Source organism: Schistocerca cancellata, chromosome 4 (genome assembly GCF_023864275.1).
Source record: "Schistocerca cancellata isolate TAMUIC-IGC-003103 chromosome 4, iqSchCanc2.1, whole genome shotgun sequence".
Classification (NCBI taxonomy): domain Eukaryota; kingdom Metazoa; phylum Arthropoda; class Insecta; order Orthoptera; family Acrididae; genus Schistocerca; species Schistocerca cancellata.
In genome coordinates this window covers 169783934-169802593 of record NC_064629.1, presented here as the reverse complement: position 1 = coordinate 169802593, position 18660 = coordinate 169783934, and the positions used below count along the sequence as shown (strand labels likewise).

At 36.4% G+C, this 18660-nt stretch overlaps 1 protein-coding gene across 4 annotated transcripts in view; it reads right to left on the bottom strand.

The window, feature by feature from the left end:
• LOC126183279 (ubiquitin carboxyl-terminal hydrolase 15-like) overlaps positions 1 to 17891 on the bottom strand; it is a 176653-nt gene extending 158762 nt beyond the window's left edge. The window contains exon 1 of one of the 4 annotated variants that reach the window (XM_049925103.1): positions 17527 to 17891. In XM_049925103.1, the coding sequence (XP_049781060.1) occupies positions 17527 to 17648 (122 nt within the window). In that variant the 5' untranslated portion in view covers positions 17649 to 17891. The remainder of the gene's footprint in view (positions 1 to 17526) is intronic. The other 3 variants (XM_049925104.1, XM_049925105.1, XM_049925106.1) reach the window with 3 other exon arrangements.
• Between the last annotated feature and the right edge of the window lie 769 nt (positions 17892 to 18660).

Below are 18660 nucleotides of genomic sequence, written 5' to 3'. Positions count from 1 at the left end.
TTTAAAAGTGATAATACTAGTCCAAGTTTTTAAAACTATTAGTTCTTTCCACAGGGTAGAAAAAGGACAGATTAGGGAAGAGGCAGGTTTACCATCATCCTTGCAACAGGTGAGTCCCTATCATTCTGGGTTGCATGTGATCTGCCTCTCTCTTATAATCTTCCCTACAATCATGTTTTTCCTCCCTAAGGAAGAAACTAATAGTCAAAAAAGTTAGGACTAGCTTTTTTCCCACTTTGAAATGAATTATTTTAATTGCATTATGCACTTCATACTGACCAATGAGGTACACTTCTTGAGGAAAAAGAAAGTGTTAACAGGTCTATTTGCCCCTTTTCACATTTGTATAATCATACCAGGCACCTGTCATGAGATGCAAATAGCATATACATATTAAGCAGCTTACATGGCAATGGGTATATGTCAATTTAAAAAAAAAAAAGTTCCAATTTACAGCATTTGAAAGTTTGGTGGTTTCGGCATTGATCACATTGTAGTGGCACGACATGACAATTGCTACCTACCATTTTGAAATCAAATTAAAATTTTTCTATCATCTACATTAAATTTCATGGTTACACACTGTGAAATATATCGATCATCTTGGGGGGCAGGGGGGGGGGGGGGGGGGCGCATGCTAATACATTTTAGTCAAACCATCAAAGGTACCATAATGCATAATTACATCTTTAAATTTCATTTTGCAAAAGGCATGCTTCAGTATCACACAAAGATAAAGGAATAATCCTCAAAGCATGGGACACCACTCGAGAAAATATAACTAATGGTGTTTTTGTTCCCTATTGTGTTTTCTCCTGAAATTTTAGGTCATTTTCTATTCAGTTGCTTCACAAAATGCATTACATTCAAATATTTGCAAACAATTTGTTTCAGCATTGTTCTTTTTATACAAAATACTTTGTTTAAAAACCATGGAACAAGTAGCAAACCACATGAATCATGTTTAAAAAGGCATGAAACAAAAGATAGTGAGCTTCTGCAGAGCTGTCTGTGGGGACATTTTTCGTTGTGTTCACTATATTTGGAATTTCTTTCCTAAGGAAGGTATCCCTTAATTATTCATAATGGATGATAAATTCAGCATAGGGATAGTAACTTCAACTAAATGTCACCTGAGAAGTTACACTAAGAATGAAGCTACATAACATGTGAGTAAAACGTCTCAGTAATAAAGCAATGATCACTGATCACAAACACAAAAAGATGATGATGGAACAATTTGTCTTCATTGTAAATAGTTATTTTAAAAAGTAAATTAATTTCTTAAAAAAAAAGAGAGAAAAAGACAGAAGAAACCTATAAAGCAAACATGACTACTATTCACTATACAGCAAAACCCAGCCACATCTTACTTCAAAAGAATTAAAAATAAATGCAGGGGAATAGTTATGTGCGTCTTGTCATAAAACCTTCTTTAAAACCCAACCCACAACTATGATTATGATGATGATTAACATTTTGGGCACCCAAAAATGACAGTATTACAATATGAAGAAGTTACAAACACCTTGAATACTACTTTCACATAACTAGGAATAACACACTCTTCATGAGAGCTGTAAATAGGATCATGCAAAAGTTTAAATTAAAAAGAAAAACTGGGGTAAACATAAGGAAAAAATTACACAAAGCTAGGAAGAAAAAATTCTCCCCCCCTCCCCCCCCCCCCCACACACAAAAATCACAAACACACAGAAAAAGCTGATTTTAGACAATTTACATGAAATTTATTCAAATTAAGAAGGTGAACAGCCTCTCTTTATAGTTAGTTTTACAAAAAGTCTATTCACGCAAACCTAAATCGTGCGTTTCAGCGGTTTCCAATGGTACCCACTAATGACGTGTCTGCATTATTCATCAGAGCATAATTGTTGATTAATTGTTGATTAATATGTAAGCATCTGAAGAAAATTATAAAGTTATTGAATTTTCTGTCAGTACTTGACAGAACATGACAGTAATATTAAAAACACTTCTTAATGCTCTGCGAAATTATATTTATTTGGCCACAAACTGGCTTTCAGCTTCTTAGACTATCTTCAGGTGACAACTGAATGTCACAAACACAGGTAAACATGATGCACGAGTTACTCTGATATTATTTGCACAGAAGATATAAAAAAGACAAAGTATTTACATAGGAAAATATTACGATAATTACGTTAACTAAAAAAGGGAAGGGAAACAAAACTTTTATACAGATACACATAACAAATTATGAGAAATAAAATTAATTTACAGACTAAATCTCGTATTTTTAACAAAATCTTAATTTAACAAGGGAGAAAATGGAAACTGAGTCTGATCATTTAATTCTAGACTGGCTTTCTGTGTCATGTTTGTTGATTCCCATTATTTCCAGTAGGGTCATCTTTCTGCCACCCACCTCCCCACCCATTTTTTTTAAAGAATATTATCAATCAGGGCAGAGTTATAGCCATTACTGGAAGTGATTTGTTTGACGATTTGTAATTATGCTTGAAAGGCTGATTTGGATGCTGGGAGCTTGCAGGGATTACTGTACCAATAGCTATGTTTCTTCTGTAAATGCTAAACACGTTTTCTTATACTTATATGTATATCAAGATCCAAGAAATTTATAGAAGAGCCTCCCACAGCTCCACTGTAAAATGATTTTTCTTAAGTTGTTAGTTTAAATGCTATAGTAATGTATCTAACCGTAAAATTTTACAATTCAGTCGCTCTTTCTGTAAGAAATACTCACAACATAAGAAGCTGAAAGCCAGTTCATGACCAAATAAATACAATTTTGCAGAACATTAGGAAGTGTCTTCCTTTTTAATAAAATTATAAAGATTTCATAAAAACGCTAGTCTGTGAAAACTCAACCCACCTATGTATGTTGCAGCACTTTAAGTGATCTCCAAAAGAAAAACTAAGGACTTTCATACAAAAAAAGGTAAAAATTGGAAATTGTGATTCATATGAAACTACTACAGTGGGCTAATACTGACAGAACGCAAAATGTTAAAATTTTGTGCAAACATTGTTGACTTCATTGAGGACCTTGTTTCTAAATAAGTAAAGCTTATCAAAGATTCTTACATTATGTAGCCTCAATTAAAATATTATAAAACACTTAAAAATCATCTTATGTAAATATTGCCACTGAAACAATGAAATTTAGTAAAACATAGTGTAGAACTATATATATATACCAAATACGACTACAGATATTCATGTGAGAATGTCAAAGAGATACTGAAGGACTCTTGAAGATAGATGAAAACTATCCCAGGAAAGTCTATTAACAAAATTTGAAGAACCAGCCTTAAATGGCGACTCTAGGAATATACTACAATCCCCTACGTATTGCGCACAAAGAAATTTTGAGGATAAGGTTAGAACAATTACTGCACACACAGAGGCATTCATACAAACTTTCTTCCTGCACTCCATATGAGAACAGAACAGGAAGAAACTGCAAGAACTGGTACAACGCAACATACCCTCTGCCATGCACCTCATGGTGGTTTGCAGAGTATAGATGTAGATATACATGTAGTGAAAATTCCCACAGTATAAAATGAAATTACTTTGCATTAAGTAAACACAAGTTTCCAAATAGTTATGCTAAATTTTTAAAGAAATTTCAGCCATTTGACTGTTAAATGTTCATTTATTTTACACAATCATTATTTCCTCCCCCCATGAACCATGGGCCTCACCATTGGTGGGGAGGTTTGCGTGGCTCAACGATACAGATAGCCGTACCGTAGGTGCAACCCCAACGGACGGGTATCTGTTGAGAGACCAGACAAACGTGTGGTTCCTGAAGAGGGGCAGCAGCCTTTTCAGTAGTTGCAGGGGCAACAGTCTGGATGATTGACTGATCTGGCCTTGTAACATTAACCAAAACGGCCTCGCTGTTGTGGTACTGCGAACGGCTGAAAGCAAGGGGAAACTACAGGCGTAATTTTTCCCGAGGGCATGCAGCTTTACTGTATGGTTAAATGATGATGGCGTCCTCTTGGGTAAAATGTTCCAGAGGTAAAATAGTCCCCCATTCGGATCTCCGGGCGGGAACTACTCAAGAGGACGTCGTTATCAGGAGAAAGAAAACTGGCGTTCTACGGATTGGAACGTGGAATGTCAGATCCCTTAATCGGGCAGGTAGATTAGAAAATTTAAAAAGGGAAATGGATAGGTTAATGTTAGATATAGTGGGAATTAGTGAAGTTTGGTGGCAGGAGGAACAAGAATTCTGGTCAGGTGAATACAGGGTTATAAATACAAAATCAAATAGGGGTAATGCAGGAGTAGGCTTAATAATGAATAAAAAAATAGGAGAGCGGGTAAGCTACTACAAACAGCATAGTGAACATATTATAGTGGCCAAGATAGACACGAAGCCCATGCCTACTACAGTAGTACAAGTTTATATGCCAACTAGCTCTGCAGATGACGAAGAAATTGAAGAAATGTATGATGAGATAAAAGACATTATTCAGGTAGTGAAGGGAGACGAAAATTTAATAGTCATGGGTGACTGGAATTCAACAGTAGGAAAAGGGAGAGAAGGAAACATAGTAGGTGAATAAGGATTGGGGCTAAGAAATAAAAGAGGAAGCCGTCTGGTAGAATTTTGCACAGAGTGTAACTTAATCATAGCTAACACTTGGTTCAAGAATCATAAAAGAAGGTTGTATACATGGAAGAATCCTGGAGATACTAAAAGGTATCAGATAGATTATATAATGGTAAGACAGAGATTTAGGAACCAGGTTTTAAATTGTAGGACATTTCCAGGGGCAGATGTGGACTCTGACCACAATTTATTAGTTATGAACTGTAGATTAAAACCGAAGAAATTGCGAAAAGGAGGAAATTTAAGGAGATGGGACCTGGATAAACTGACTAAACCAGAGGTTGTACAGAGTTTCAGGGACATTATAAGGGAACAATTGACAGGAATGGGGGAAAGAAATACAGTAGAAGATGAATGGGCAGCTCTGAGGGATGAAGTAGTCAAGGCAGCAGAGGATCAAGTAGGTAAAAAGACGAGGGCTAGTAGAAATCCTTGGGTAACAGAAGAAATATTGAATTTAATTGATGAAAGGAGAAAATATAAAAATGCAGTAAATGAAGCAGGCAAAAAGGAATACAAACGTCTCAAAAATAAGATCGACAGGAAGTGCAAAATGGCTAAGCAGACATGGCTAGAGGACAAAAGAAAGGATGTAGAGGCTTATCTCACTAGGCGTAAGACAGATAGTGCCTACAGGAAAATTAAAGAGACCTTTGGAGAAAAGAGAGCCACTTGTATGAATATCAAGAGCTCAGATGGAAACCCAATTCTAAGCAAAGAGGGGAAAGCAGAAAGGTGGAAGGAGTATATAGAGGGTCTATACAAGGGCGATGTACTTGACGACAATATTATGGAAATGGAAGAGGATGTAGATGAAGATGAAATGGGAGATATGATACTGCGTGAAGAGTTTGACAGAGCACTGAAAGACCTGAGTCGAAACAAGGCCCCAGGAGTAGACAACATTCCATTAGAACTACTGACAGCCTTGGGAGAGCCAGTCCTGACAAAACTCTACCATCTGGTGAGAAAGATGTACGAGACAGGCGAAATACCCTCAGACTTCAAGAAGTTTATAATAATTCCAATCCCAAAGAAAGCAGGTGTTGACAGATGTGAAAATTACCGAACAATCAGTTTAATAAGCCACAGCTGCAAAATACTAACGCGAATCATTTACAGATGAATGGAAAAACTGGCAGAAGCCGACCTCGGGGAAGATCAGTTTGGATTCCGTAGAAATGTTGGAACACGTGAGGCAATACTGACCTTACGACTTATCTTATAAGAAAGATTAAGGAAAGGCAAACCTACGTTTCTAGCATTTGTAGACTTAGAGAAAGCTTTTGACAATGTTGACTGGAATACTCTCTTTCAAATTCTAAAGGTGGCAGGGGTAAAATACAGGGAGCAAAAGGCTATTTACAATTTGTACAGAAACCAGATGCCAGTTATAAGAGTCGAGGGGCATGAAAGGGAAGCAGCGGTTGGGAAGGGAGTGAGACAGGGTTTTAGCCTGTCCCCGATGTTATTCAATCTGTATATCGAGCAAGCAGTAAAGGAAACAAAAGAAAAATTTGGAGTAGATATTAAAATCCATGGAGAAGAAATAAAAACTTTGAGGTTCGCCGATGGCATTGTTATTCTGTCAGAGACAGCAAAGGACTTGGAAGAGCAGTAGAACGAAATGGATAGTGTCTTGAAGGGAGGATATAAGATGAACATCAACAAAAGCAAAATGAGGATAATGGAATGTAGACGAATTAAGTCGGGTGATGCTGAAGGAATTAGATTAGGAAATGAGACACTTAAAGTAGTAAAGGAGTTTTGCTATTTGGGGAGCAAAATAACTGATGATGGTCAAAGTAGAGAGGATATAAAGTGTAGACTGGCAATGGCAAGGAAAGTGTTTCTGAAGAAGAGAAATTTGTTAACATCGAGTATTGATTTAAGTGTCAGGAAGTCATTTTTGAAAGTATTTGTATGGAGTGTAGCCATGTATGGAAGTGAAACGTGGACGATAAATAGTTTGGACAAGAAGAGAATAGAAGCTTTTGAAATGTGGTGCTACAGAAGAATGCTGAAGATTAGATGGGTAGATCACATAACTAATGAGGAAGTATTGAATAGGATTGGGGAGAAGAAAAGTTTGTGGCACAACTGGACTAGAAGAAGGGATTGGTTGGTAGGACATGTTCTGAGGCATCAAGGGATCACGAATTTAGTATTGGAGGGTAAAAATCGTAGAGGGAGACCAAGAGATGAATACACTAAGCAGATTCAGAAGGATGTAGGTTGTAGTAGGTACTGGGAGATGAAGAAGCTTGCACAGGATAGAGTAGCATGGAGAGCTGCATCAAACCAGTCTCAGGACTGAAGACCACAACAACAATCATTATTTTGGCTTTTTAGTCGTTCTCAAGCGCATGTTCAAATGGTAAAATATGTGTGACCTGTCTGTGACATATTCTAACATTTCAACATGCACTTGAGAATGGTTACAATACCGAAATGATGATTGTGTAGAATAAACAAACAATTAACGATCAAATGGCAGAAATATCTTTCAAAAAATTCTATATGGCTGTTGTCCCCCATGAAGGAAAGATTATTAATTATGACAAACTTCATGTGACCATATATTAGCTGGTGGTGGTTGGGGGTTGCAATGAAGTGGAAATGCAATAAAAACTAGAGAAAACTCATCAAACATATGACAGCAAATGATAAATTTGTACTCACAAATGACTCTAAACTATTAATTAGGCCTATTCATTGGAAGGGAAAGAGAGAAAATGAGGACAGAATAAATATTCTTAAATTAAATAACCACAATGTCATAGAGATCAGGGGGTACAAAAATTAATAGTGGCAAAGAAACACTTTCAAAATTGTGTGATATTCACATACCGAAAAATAGCAACATCATCAGATGTTTTTTTGTTCTTTTGCCTGAAGGTGATAAAACTATATCAGAAGATAAATCATCGATTGCAGAATCTGTCAGTTCATGTCCTATCCCAGTAGTGGTAAATCAAAGATGTATCCTAAGATATATACATTGATTTAAAAACTTCCAGAATACATTGAGCTGAAAGCTTATGGAATTCAGTACTCAGATACAGTAATGGAAATTATTTGTGATAAAGCACAGTCACAGAATCCTCACACATTATTTCTTCAAACCAATTTAGGTGAAGAGATATTAGAATAGCAAAATGCATACAAACAAAAAAAACTGCTAAACATTAACAAAAAAAAAAAACACTTAAAGTGAAGGACAGGAAATTACACTGATGTGGAAATCAGAAATGTAGGTAAGGCACCAAATGGGGAAATGTCCTGCCTTCTATAAAGGAGAAGTACAAGATTTGAACATCTCACTGCCAGTACTAGAAATAATGACAGCAAATTATTATTGTTGGAGAAAAAATTTCTCCACATGTATATCAGAATGACATCCTAACAATAGACCGCAAATAATATGCTTGAAAAAGAAAGTAATTTGCAAATAGATGGCATTAATTCACAAAATTCTTGGGAGAGAAGATAAAGGTCTACAGAAAGGCATCAACAAAAATCTGTTGTAACTTCAAGACATTCATGCAAATGTAACAGTAGTACAACAATTAACTAATTTACACTGATTACCCACAACATTATGACTAACTGCCTTACAGCCAGTCTGTCCACCTTTGGCACAGATAACAGCAATGGCACATAATGGCATGGAAGCAATGAGGCCTTGGTAGGTTGCTGGAGGGAGTTGGGACTACATTTATACAGAGAAGTCACCTAATTCCCATAAATTCCAGAGAGGGGGGCAATGAGCTCTGATGCCACATTCAATTGTATACCAGATGTGTTCAATCAGGTTCAGATCTGGCAAGTTAGGGTGCCAGCACATCAATTTGTAACTCGCCACTATGTTCCTCAAACAATTCCCTCACACTTCTGAACTTGAGACGTGGTGCATTATCTTGTTGAAAAACGCCACTGCCATCAGGAAACACAATTGTCATGTGTACATAGTCTGCAACCAGTGTACAATACTCCTTGGTCATCATGGTGCCTTGCAGAAGCTCCACTGGACCTATGGATGCCCACGTGAATGTTCCCCTGAGCATAATAAAGGTGCTACCTGCTTGTCTCCACGGCACATTACAGGTTTCAAAGAGTCGACTGATTCGCGTCCTCCCATCAGTATGACGAAGACGGATTCATCAGACCACACAATATTCTGCCACTGAGCCTATGTACAGTGCCGATGGTGACGTGCCCATTTCAGTCATAGTTGATGACGCCGTGGTGTTAACATTGGCATATGCCTGGGCTGTCAGCTACGGGCGCCCAGGTGTGTCTGGTGCACTGTGTAACACATGTACACTCTGCCCAGCATTATAGTCTGATGTTAGTTCTGCCACAGTTCGCCACCCATCCTGTTTTACTATTTGGCCCAGCCTAAGACATCCAACATCTTAATGAGGGGTGGCTGACGAATCCCACAACATCTGGACATGATTTCACCTTGGGTTCGGCATGGGTTGAAGACACCACTGCAATCCTCAAACACCCGACAAGTCGCGCAGTTTCTGAAATGCTTGTGCTGAGCCTCTGGATCATCACAATCTGCCCTCAGTCAAACTCAGATAGATTGTGCACCTTTCCCATTCTAAGCATGGACAGCACATACACTGATACTTCATGCACCATGCGTGTGCCTGACTAGCAGTCATGCCTCGCCAGATGACGCTGCTATCGCCTGGACAGGTTTATATCAATAGTAGGTCAGTGATCATAATGTTCTGGCTGGCCAGTGTATCTTGGCCGTAAAGAATCACTACAAATAAAATACAGAGAATAGTTCTGATTTAGATGTGAAAGGATATCACATATTTGAAAGCTCACACAAGCAGCAGTCTTAGCCGTGTGATTATGAGCAAAAATTGGGGGTGGGGGGACAAGGAAACTACTAGCGTATCGTGGAACAAGAACACCAGCAGAGAGACCATTAAACATAACTGAACAGAACATACAGTTATAAAGAATAATGTTACAGAAAGGACAAGGATATTCCACATTATTTTATTCCCGAAAGCCAGAGAACTATGTGGTCATTTAGATATATAATTAATCAAACAAAGGAACTTGGCAATTTCATAAAACAATTTAGTTATGCATTACTAGCTGCAGCCTAAGCCTATTTTCAGATCTTGGCATACATTTCTTGTTTAACTTATTGGTTTCACATGCAGAGAAAACATTGTCCTAAGGCACTCTGGATAAACAACACTAGAACTTTCTCTGCACGAGACACATGTAAAATGTATATTGAAATCTTATGCTCATAACTAGTAAAGGATAAATCAATCTTATTACATATAATCAATCACAAATAAGTCATTAAATTAAAAAATTTTGAGAGGTTATATTATTCCCCCTTCATTGTTACATTTATGCCCAAAAATTCTAAATCCCTTAAAGATAAAATAATTGAAGTTTAATGTTGTACACTGTATATATCGCAAACTTGTTGGTGACAACACACTTTCCGCAGCCACCAATCCAATGTATATGCATAGGAGTGGTTTCATCATTTAATGCATTGCAAAGTAGGGATCTCATTAGTATTCTTGTGATCTGATCTTTTCTTTCATGTCATGATAAAATAGGGAGAATGCCTTAGCCATTCTAGTTATTCTGCGTACCTGGCCACTTGTTACCCACACATCATGGCCATTGCTCCAAGGAGAAATGTTCACACACTGTCCCGGGATGTTCCACGAATTTTAAAATTAATCCATGAATTTTTTGTGTTGGCAAGAAGATTGTTGTTTCATCAATTCTATCGGTTTTAATAAATGCAAATTGAAAGTAACCATTTTCATTCTTTGCATAATTAAACAATACACAGAAAAATTATGACGACAGATTTATATATGTTTTCATCATCATCTACACTGGAGAAGCACCAGCGAAAGAGTTTGACAGGAGCTGAAGACAGATTTTTCTTCAGTTGAAGTATCGGATCATCATTTTACTGAAAAAGCTGTTAATGCTTCTGAAAATTTTCGTAGCAGTTGCTCTGTGCTACAATTGGTGGCTACAAGAGTTGAAGCTCCACAGCTTCCATAGCAGCATTAAGGTAGAGGTCAATCACCATTGTCACCCTTGCTCAGATCCTACAAATCTGTTTTGCTCTTGCATGTATAAATCTGTTTCCTTCTTGTATGGCAAAAACTTATATCTGCTATCTTCTTTAACAGCTAATTTTTAAAGTAGATTGAAATGTGTCATCATACCATCACAAGTGCCTCAGTTTTGTGACAAGACAGGACTGATTATCAATGCAACACATTGACATTATTATATTTTAAAACATAATCAGATTGTTTCCTTTGGTGAGTATGTATTTGAGATGTAGCAACTACATCCAATCTTTTGCCTTTAAATAGAAAATGTAAGTTACTGACAAATGTGCTGTTAACATGGTGTTTTGTTTCATGTGGGTATGAGGCTACTAATGACATGTGATGTGAGGTGGTTGCAATATCCTGTACTAAATTTAATTATTACCTGAAAAGGTGCCATCTGGTGCAAGTGGGTTCACAGTTAAGGTCAATCGTGCCCAGACACAGAATTAAAATTTTTGTTACATATAATACACTATTTTTTGTAGTTTTTACATCTCCTAGTACACAATCACTGCTTATGTCAGTCCATGAGAAGTGAAGTATGTAATGTAAATCACCATCATTTTCTTGTGGCATTGTCCAACATCAGCACAATAATCAACAGACTTGGCATGGTTAATTTAAGGGATGGCTGGATGCCTTTCTTGTCACCACCCCACTGCTCCCCCTCCCCCCCATATGGAATGTATGTACCGTCTGCACATAGTGTGATTCATGTGAAAGTGAGCGAAAGTTTTTCTAAATGTTTGAAAAGCACGTAATGAAGTGGAACTTACAACAGTCTAGTATTCACTTAGTGGGCTGCAGGAAACCACATAAAAAACCACACCCAGGCTAGCTGACACACCGACCCTTGTCTTTAATTCACTGGACAGATTCAATACATCAGACAGATATAAATAGCAGTTACTGGTCCAAAACCTACACATAAATATGAAATTATCCAGTATCTCCCACAATTGTTAAGCACTGTTTCATTGACAGAGTTCTATTTTTCACAATCATTAGTTTCAGCAATGCACAACTAATTTTGTTGTTCACCATGTAAACCCTAACACTGAACAGAACCTAAGTAAGAATAATATTAAGAACTTAATCAAACACAAAAAATGGATGTGACATGGCTAAACTATGTCACAATGACAGAAACTGAACAGATAACAAGACACACAAAAACACTTGCACATAACGAGTGGAGGCAAGTACATGAATAAAACACATGTTCTTGAAGCTAGAAAACACTAAATTTCTGAACGAAAAAAGTTTGTGGATTTGTGGAACAGTGATTGGAAAATAGCCATAAAAACAAAAGAATTCAAAGTTCTACAAGCGGTGTGCAACATGAGACAAGTGATGATTATGACAAAATAGAGGTAGGAAGTAATTAAAACAAATGTAAGTAATTGCAGTGAAGTACAAAAGCAAGGGAAGAAAAAAAGTGATGAACAAATAGCTGGAAATTACTTCTTGATAATTAGCAATTCACTAATTAAAAACACTGCAGTGCAGACTACCATAACAGATGTCCGCCCAGCAATAAGTATGGATTAATTAATCAGTTCAGAAACATGCAGGCAATGAAACGAAATGCATTTACATGTGTAAATAGCAATGAAAGCTATAAAGGTATTTTCATCCATCTCGAGACAAACTCGCTTCAAAATGGCAGGTAGGAAAAGATTGTAAAAGACGCATGAAAAGTGATCACTTTAAGTGGTATCCTGCACAGACAAGTGGTGAGTGATAAATACACAGACAGAATAAATAACCGAACCAAAGAGCAGTGCAACAGGCATGGGGCAATATTTGTGGACTCTAATAAATTTATTAGTAATAATTGTGTAGGACAAGATGGGCTATATTTAAAAGGGTTAGGCTCAGCTCCATTCAGCAGTCTGTACAGTGATATTTGTAAATTCATATTAACTAAGGGAAATTGGCCTGCAGAGATGGGGTTGTAAAAATTAACAACAGAGTTGAAACGAAAATGCACAAACAACCTTTCAAAGCAGATGCCCTTAGCGACAATAAAAATACCTTCCTAATGCACTTAAACATAATTAGGTTTTGTTCAAACCATCCAAACAGCAGAAGAAACTTAACACCTTGCACACCATACTGTAAGAAAGTGCAAGTATCAAAGCTGTTTGCTCAAATGAACACTGGCTTACAAAGGACTCCAAAATCTTAAATAACCTTGGAAATTTACATGTTGCATATAACTTTTGTAGGAGTAATGTAACACAAGGAAAGATCCTGCATACTTGTGGAAAAGTCAATGGAATATAAAACAAGATACAATTATGATTCTCTTAATGAAGAGTGTGTCTTTGAAAGATTTCATGTAGAGTTAGGCCTCAACACTGTAATTTTATCCGTGTATAGAATTTCAGGCAAAGAACTAACGAAATTATTTTTGTCGAAATTCCAGGGTCTATTGTGGAAACTTAAAAAGGAAACCAAGAAAAAGAGTTATAATAACTGCTGATTTCAACATAGATTTAGTTACTGAAGCTACCAGCTGAACAAAATTCATTGACACAATTCAAAAATCAGGTTCCAATGCCGATTTTTCTGATTTTACTTGAATAAACAAATGATCAGCAACAGGCATATATAATATTTTAACAAATTATAGGCAGTTAGTTAGTTTAATGGTCCATGGATCATTTTGTACAATAGATAGTACTGCTGTAGAATGGGTCATTTTACATTTAAATCACAAAATCATTTGAAGATATGGTTACATTTTGAACACTTCTAAGTTTCTTTATTTCAAAACAGAAAAAAAGACATACTGATGATGTGAGTTAGTAACTCCTACCCATCATCTTTTGCACATTACATAATGAGGCAAATAAGTTTGGTTTAGATCTGGCACTTTCTGACCATTGTGCCCTGTTTATGTAGTTATCAAAAACGATAGAACCTTGTAAAAAAAAAAAAAAAAAAAAAAAGGTCCAAAGCCAAACAACAGTCTAACATGGAAAATATGAACTACTTCTAACACAGATTAAAAGAGGGGGGGGGGGGCGATGACACTATAGAACACAATGTTTAAAATCTGAAAATTCTTCTAAATTATTGGAAAACTTCCTGCATGTTTTTAATGAAACTTTCCCTCTTACTGTATACTGTAAAAAAGTAAGAAATAAAGTGAAGTGGATTACTGAAGGAATAAACATATCTAGTACAAGAAAAAGACAGCTACACATGGAACTGAAAAACAACTGATGTCCTGCTTTCGTTACCTATGTAAAAAAATACTACAAAAGTATTTTTAAGAAAGTTGTAATGTCAGCAAAAGAACTACTAAATAATAAGTTTATATTGAACAGTAAAAACAAATTGCAGGCCAGACTCGGTGGTCAGTGAACAAAGCATAAACAGTCGCTACAGCAAGAGCTCACAATATTTTTGAAATCAAGATAGAGGACAAAAGTATTGTAAATCCTTCTCAAATTTCAGAAATGTTCAATGAATTGTTTATAAATTTAAATAAATCAAACATTAATACAGAAAGTTAAACATAAGGTAATTTTCTTTGGCCCTGAGGAATTTAAAGGTGAACCTTTCAGTACATTCAGCAGAACTATTGCAAAAGATATGGAAAATTCTATAGGCCTACTCATTAAAGAGCAAAACACAAGCAGGATGAGACGAATTACAAAATGTTCAAGGTAGTCTCTAAAATAATTGCACAACCACTATCCACAACAGTTAATCAGTCCTTTGAAGAAGGCTGTTTTCCAGATACTGTGAAGCATGCAATATTCAAAATAGGGACAAGAGAACATATGGGGAACTATCACCCAATCTCTCTCTCATCCCACCAAAGACTTTCAACAATACGAATCCACAATTTCATACAAAAGTTTAATATAATTTCAAAATATCCACATGGATTTCAAAAAGCAAAAGCACATTAGCTGCTGCCAATCAGTTTGTAGACAAAATGAGACCCTCTCTAGATAGCTTCCTACATGACACAGGAGTTTTTTGTGATCTATCAAAGATCTTTAGTGTGAAGCACTGCTTGCTTGGAATAATATGGAAATTTAGGGTAGTGTATTAGGATGATCTAGGTCCTACTGAATTAGCCAAAGACAAAGAATTTTTATAACATCAGAGAGAGGAAATTATGCTGCAGAATGAAAAATCATTTTACATGGATTATCCCAAGTTTCAGTCTCAAAATGATTACAACACCAGAAAGGAAAATAATTTTACGCTTCCCGCTCTCTGTTTAAAACTTCATGCTCAAACTCCACCGTATATGGCTATCAAAATTTTCAACAAATTGAAAGAGAAAGAATTGTTCATGAAATTGCAGCTGAAACATAGGTCTGCAGTTTGTCTTATAACTGAAATAAATGGCTGTATCTCCAGCATAAGTTGCATTTAGAAGTAACTTTTTAAATTCATTATCAGACCATCCATATCATAAGTGTTACAAATAGACAGGAGATAGCCTATGTATAAAAACAGGCCCTTTAGTGATGATCAAAGCGGCACTATTGCCATCTCAACAACAGTACTTACACCACACAGACAGTTCTCTAAAGTCCTTATTATGTGGTGTATTTACTGCTGTCGAGTCAGCTATAGTACTGCTATGATTATCACTGCTGGGGTAGTTCTTGTAAATAGGCTATTGCCTGTACATTTGTAACACGATATGGAAGGTTGAAAATGGACATCTGTGTCCGAAACTAGTCACCATAAAGAAAAAAAGATACTTCTCAATGCAACTTGTAATGGAGCTACAACTATTTATCTCAAAAAATTGTTCAGTATCAATTTACACATATTGAAGATACCTTATATGACAAACTGGTGCAGAAATGTTACTATTCAACTGAAGAGTTCATCGAAGACGATCTGAAAACTTGAGCATGAGAGAACGTATACTTAGAACTAATGATATTTTGAGGAAAACTGTAAACAAATTGTTGTGTTTTTATGAGTCTCCAGTACACCCAGTCAATGACTTGAAATAGAGACTGTAACTATTGTATTTTTTTAAAAAAATACAGCAACACCAACAAACACGAAACTGAGTCTAATCCAAGTCACGAAGTACTAGCTATGTTTAATTTATACAAAGAAACTAACTCTTATCTTTAAATGAAGTGATTGAAGGCAAAGTACTGAACAGCATTACTCCAACACTGTGATTGTAGCCCCAGAATCATAAAGCAAACCGTTTGATATAGCAGGCTTGAATAGCTCAACTTAAAATAACAGTAATAAATGAAATGACATTTTCATAATGTCTGTACATAGGCCTATAGAGTCTTTTCCATAAAAATAGCCAAGAACTTACAGAAACTAGGAAATTTTTCTCTCTTTCAATATAACAATTCTAAAGGCTATAAAAAATATAAAAGACAAAAAATATTCATACATAATAAAAAGCCAATCCTCTAAAGACGAGTACATGTTGGAAGACAGAGATCCATTGTTCAGCTTCTTGTTTATGTGCCTACTGATTGCTCAATGATTTTTACATGGTAACTAGTAGTCCTTTTTCCATATCATTCATTCTACCAGGATTTTCCATCAGAACATTAATTATTATGAACCAAGTATTTTGGGATGACTTTTTTCAGCATTAACATAACTAACATAATTTCTTACTTTATGTGTTACATAAATGTTGGAAAGTTATTTTTTGTTGACGAAATTGAAAAACATTATACTTTCTCTAAAAATGTCAACAAAGTGCACTAAAATTTCAAATTTCCTGAAGAACATGAAATCAGTACACGCATAAATTCCTTGATCAGCAGACAAGTAGCTAAATATCCAGTATAAAACCACGGAACATACCGAACTTACGTTAAGATCACCAATACAGCATATTACCCTAAACAAGGTAAGATGATACCTACTGAAGGTAACTTACTAAAGTTCGTAAACTTTTCATCATCCATACCGCTGTTTCTTTTGTCGTGTGTGTGTGTCCTCCAGCCTCCAGGCGCCACCGCCCGCCCGCCCGCCCCCCCCCCCCCCCCCCCCCCCGCATACCGTCGACGCTATTTCTTACAACACAACATATATGGGAAATACTGCTCGCATCGAGAAATCTGCAGCATACATTTCTTCAAAAATTTTTAATAGCAACAGCTGCGGAAGCAAATATATTTTGTACGCAAAACTTGTTACGAGAGTTGATTGAGATCAAGCTCTTGGTAAAACTAAACAAAAATAAAAACGAGTTAGTGAAATTGCGTTATTCATGAAGAATATGCACCACCACCACTGAAAAATGACATGATACGACAAGAAATTCTAATCGCCGAGATGTTACGAATGACACTAACACGTATAACAAATCTTATACCATAAATTTTACATGCAAGACAAATTCGATTACGCACTGAAGGTAAGGTATCAGCTAAACATGAACTAACAGGTCTATTGGACGAAAAAACTGTAGCGAAAGGGGTAGTGTGATTACTCGACCATTGGGATAGAAACTGCACTGGAGCAAATACATCGAGCTTTGATAGATGCGTCAGCTAAATGCTGGGCTGACAACAATGAAAGTCCCCAGTACTCACAATACCATAACTCTCCTTATACACGACTATTCAATGCTTTAGCGTATACGCTGCGTAAAGGTGTGATTTACTACTGTCAGAAAACGGATGGAACTACTCTGAGTTTTCGAGGACATAATTTCACAATGCGCCTACAAGTGCTTCATAATGCATATGTATAGTAGCGAGTACAGCAACAATGCAAATTGTTCATTACCAAATATCATCTTTCACTAAACGGCGCTTCAACAGCAGCGTCGTGACATGACGCTGCCCATCCTTCGAAGGAACTTCTTCCGACAACTTGGATTGATTTCCCATGGTTTCTTTTAGCAACATTAATACTACTATAAATATCACATTCACTAAGAACAAAAACGAACACTAAACCAATTAAATAAAAACATCTAACATCCCACTAAATTCGCCCATTCACTACCACCCGAACATCTCCGTCACTTTCCATACACAATACCACTACAAAGTTTATATCAGACAGATATCAAACACCATCTCTCATTCACTTGTTTCCTAATTACGCAGAGATGTAATTAACGTACATCTCCGGTAGATATTTCGAAGAATTGATCGGTATTTCCTTCAACATTGATACGGTGTTACTAAATTGTAATCCCATACTTGAATAGGTCCAGCCCCACAGAGCCCAAAAAATGAGAGACCATCCATTTTCCTCAGAGACTTCAGGGAATTAATACTTTTTTAAACGGTGGTTCTCCCTGTAAGAGAACGAGACATGTTCCAAGTTTTTAATGTGAAAAGGAAAAACAATTCATCAAAAACAGAACACAGAGATAATCTGAGATTATCTCATTATGTTCGATTTTCTTCGACGCCAAAACAGCTGAGACATTGACGCTCACAGATGATGTTTCAGGAATACAAGAATAACATGGTTTTTTTTCGTCAAAATTGTTGAGGTTTTGAAGAATATCACTCACGAAATATATAATTTCAATATCCTGTACCGTAATACAAATACAGGCAAACTTATTAGATGCGCAACGTAATTTGGCGCTACGCGCTCCTAGTGCCTCAGTTCCCTGCGACCCCCATGAGGTGTGCAAAGCTACAGAAATTAAACTGCCACTAAGTCAACTCCATTCTCAACACAATTATATTTAGTTCCAAGTAGACGACGAAGAAATCACAAATCCTTATTATCTCATCACAAATTAATTAGAAGATCGGTACTAGTCACATGTACTATTAATTCCATGATTTTCTACACAGTTATAGAACTTAAAAAAATGTTCACCAGGGAATGTTCTCTGCTAGGGATTAGAACTCGGCGTTCAACAATCACAAACAGTGTAATGTTCTGTAGCTATAG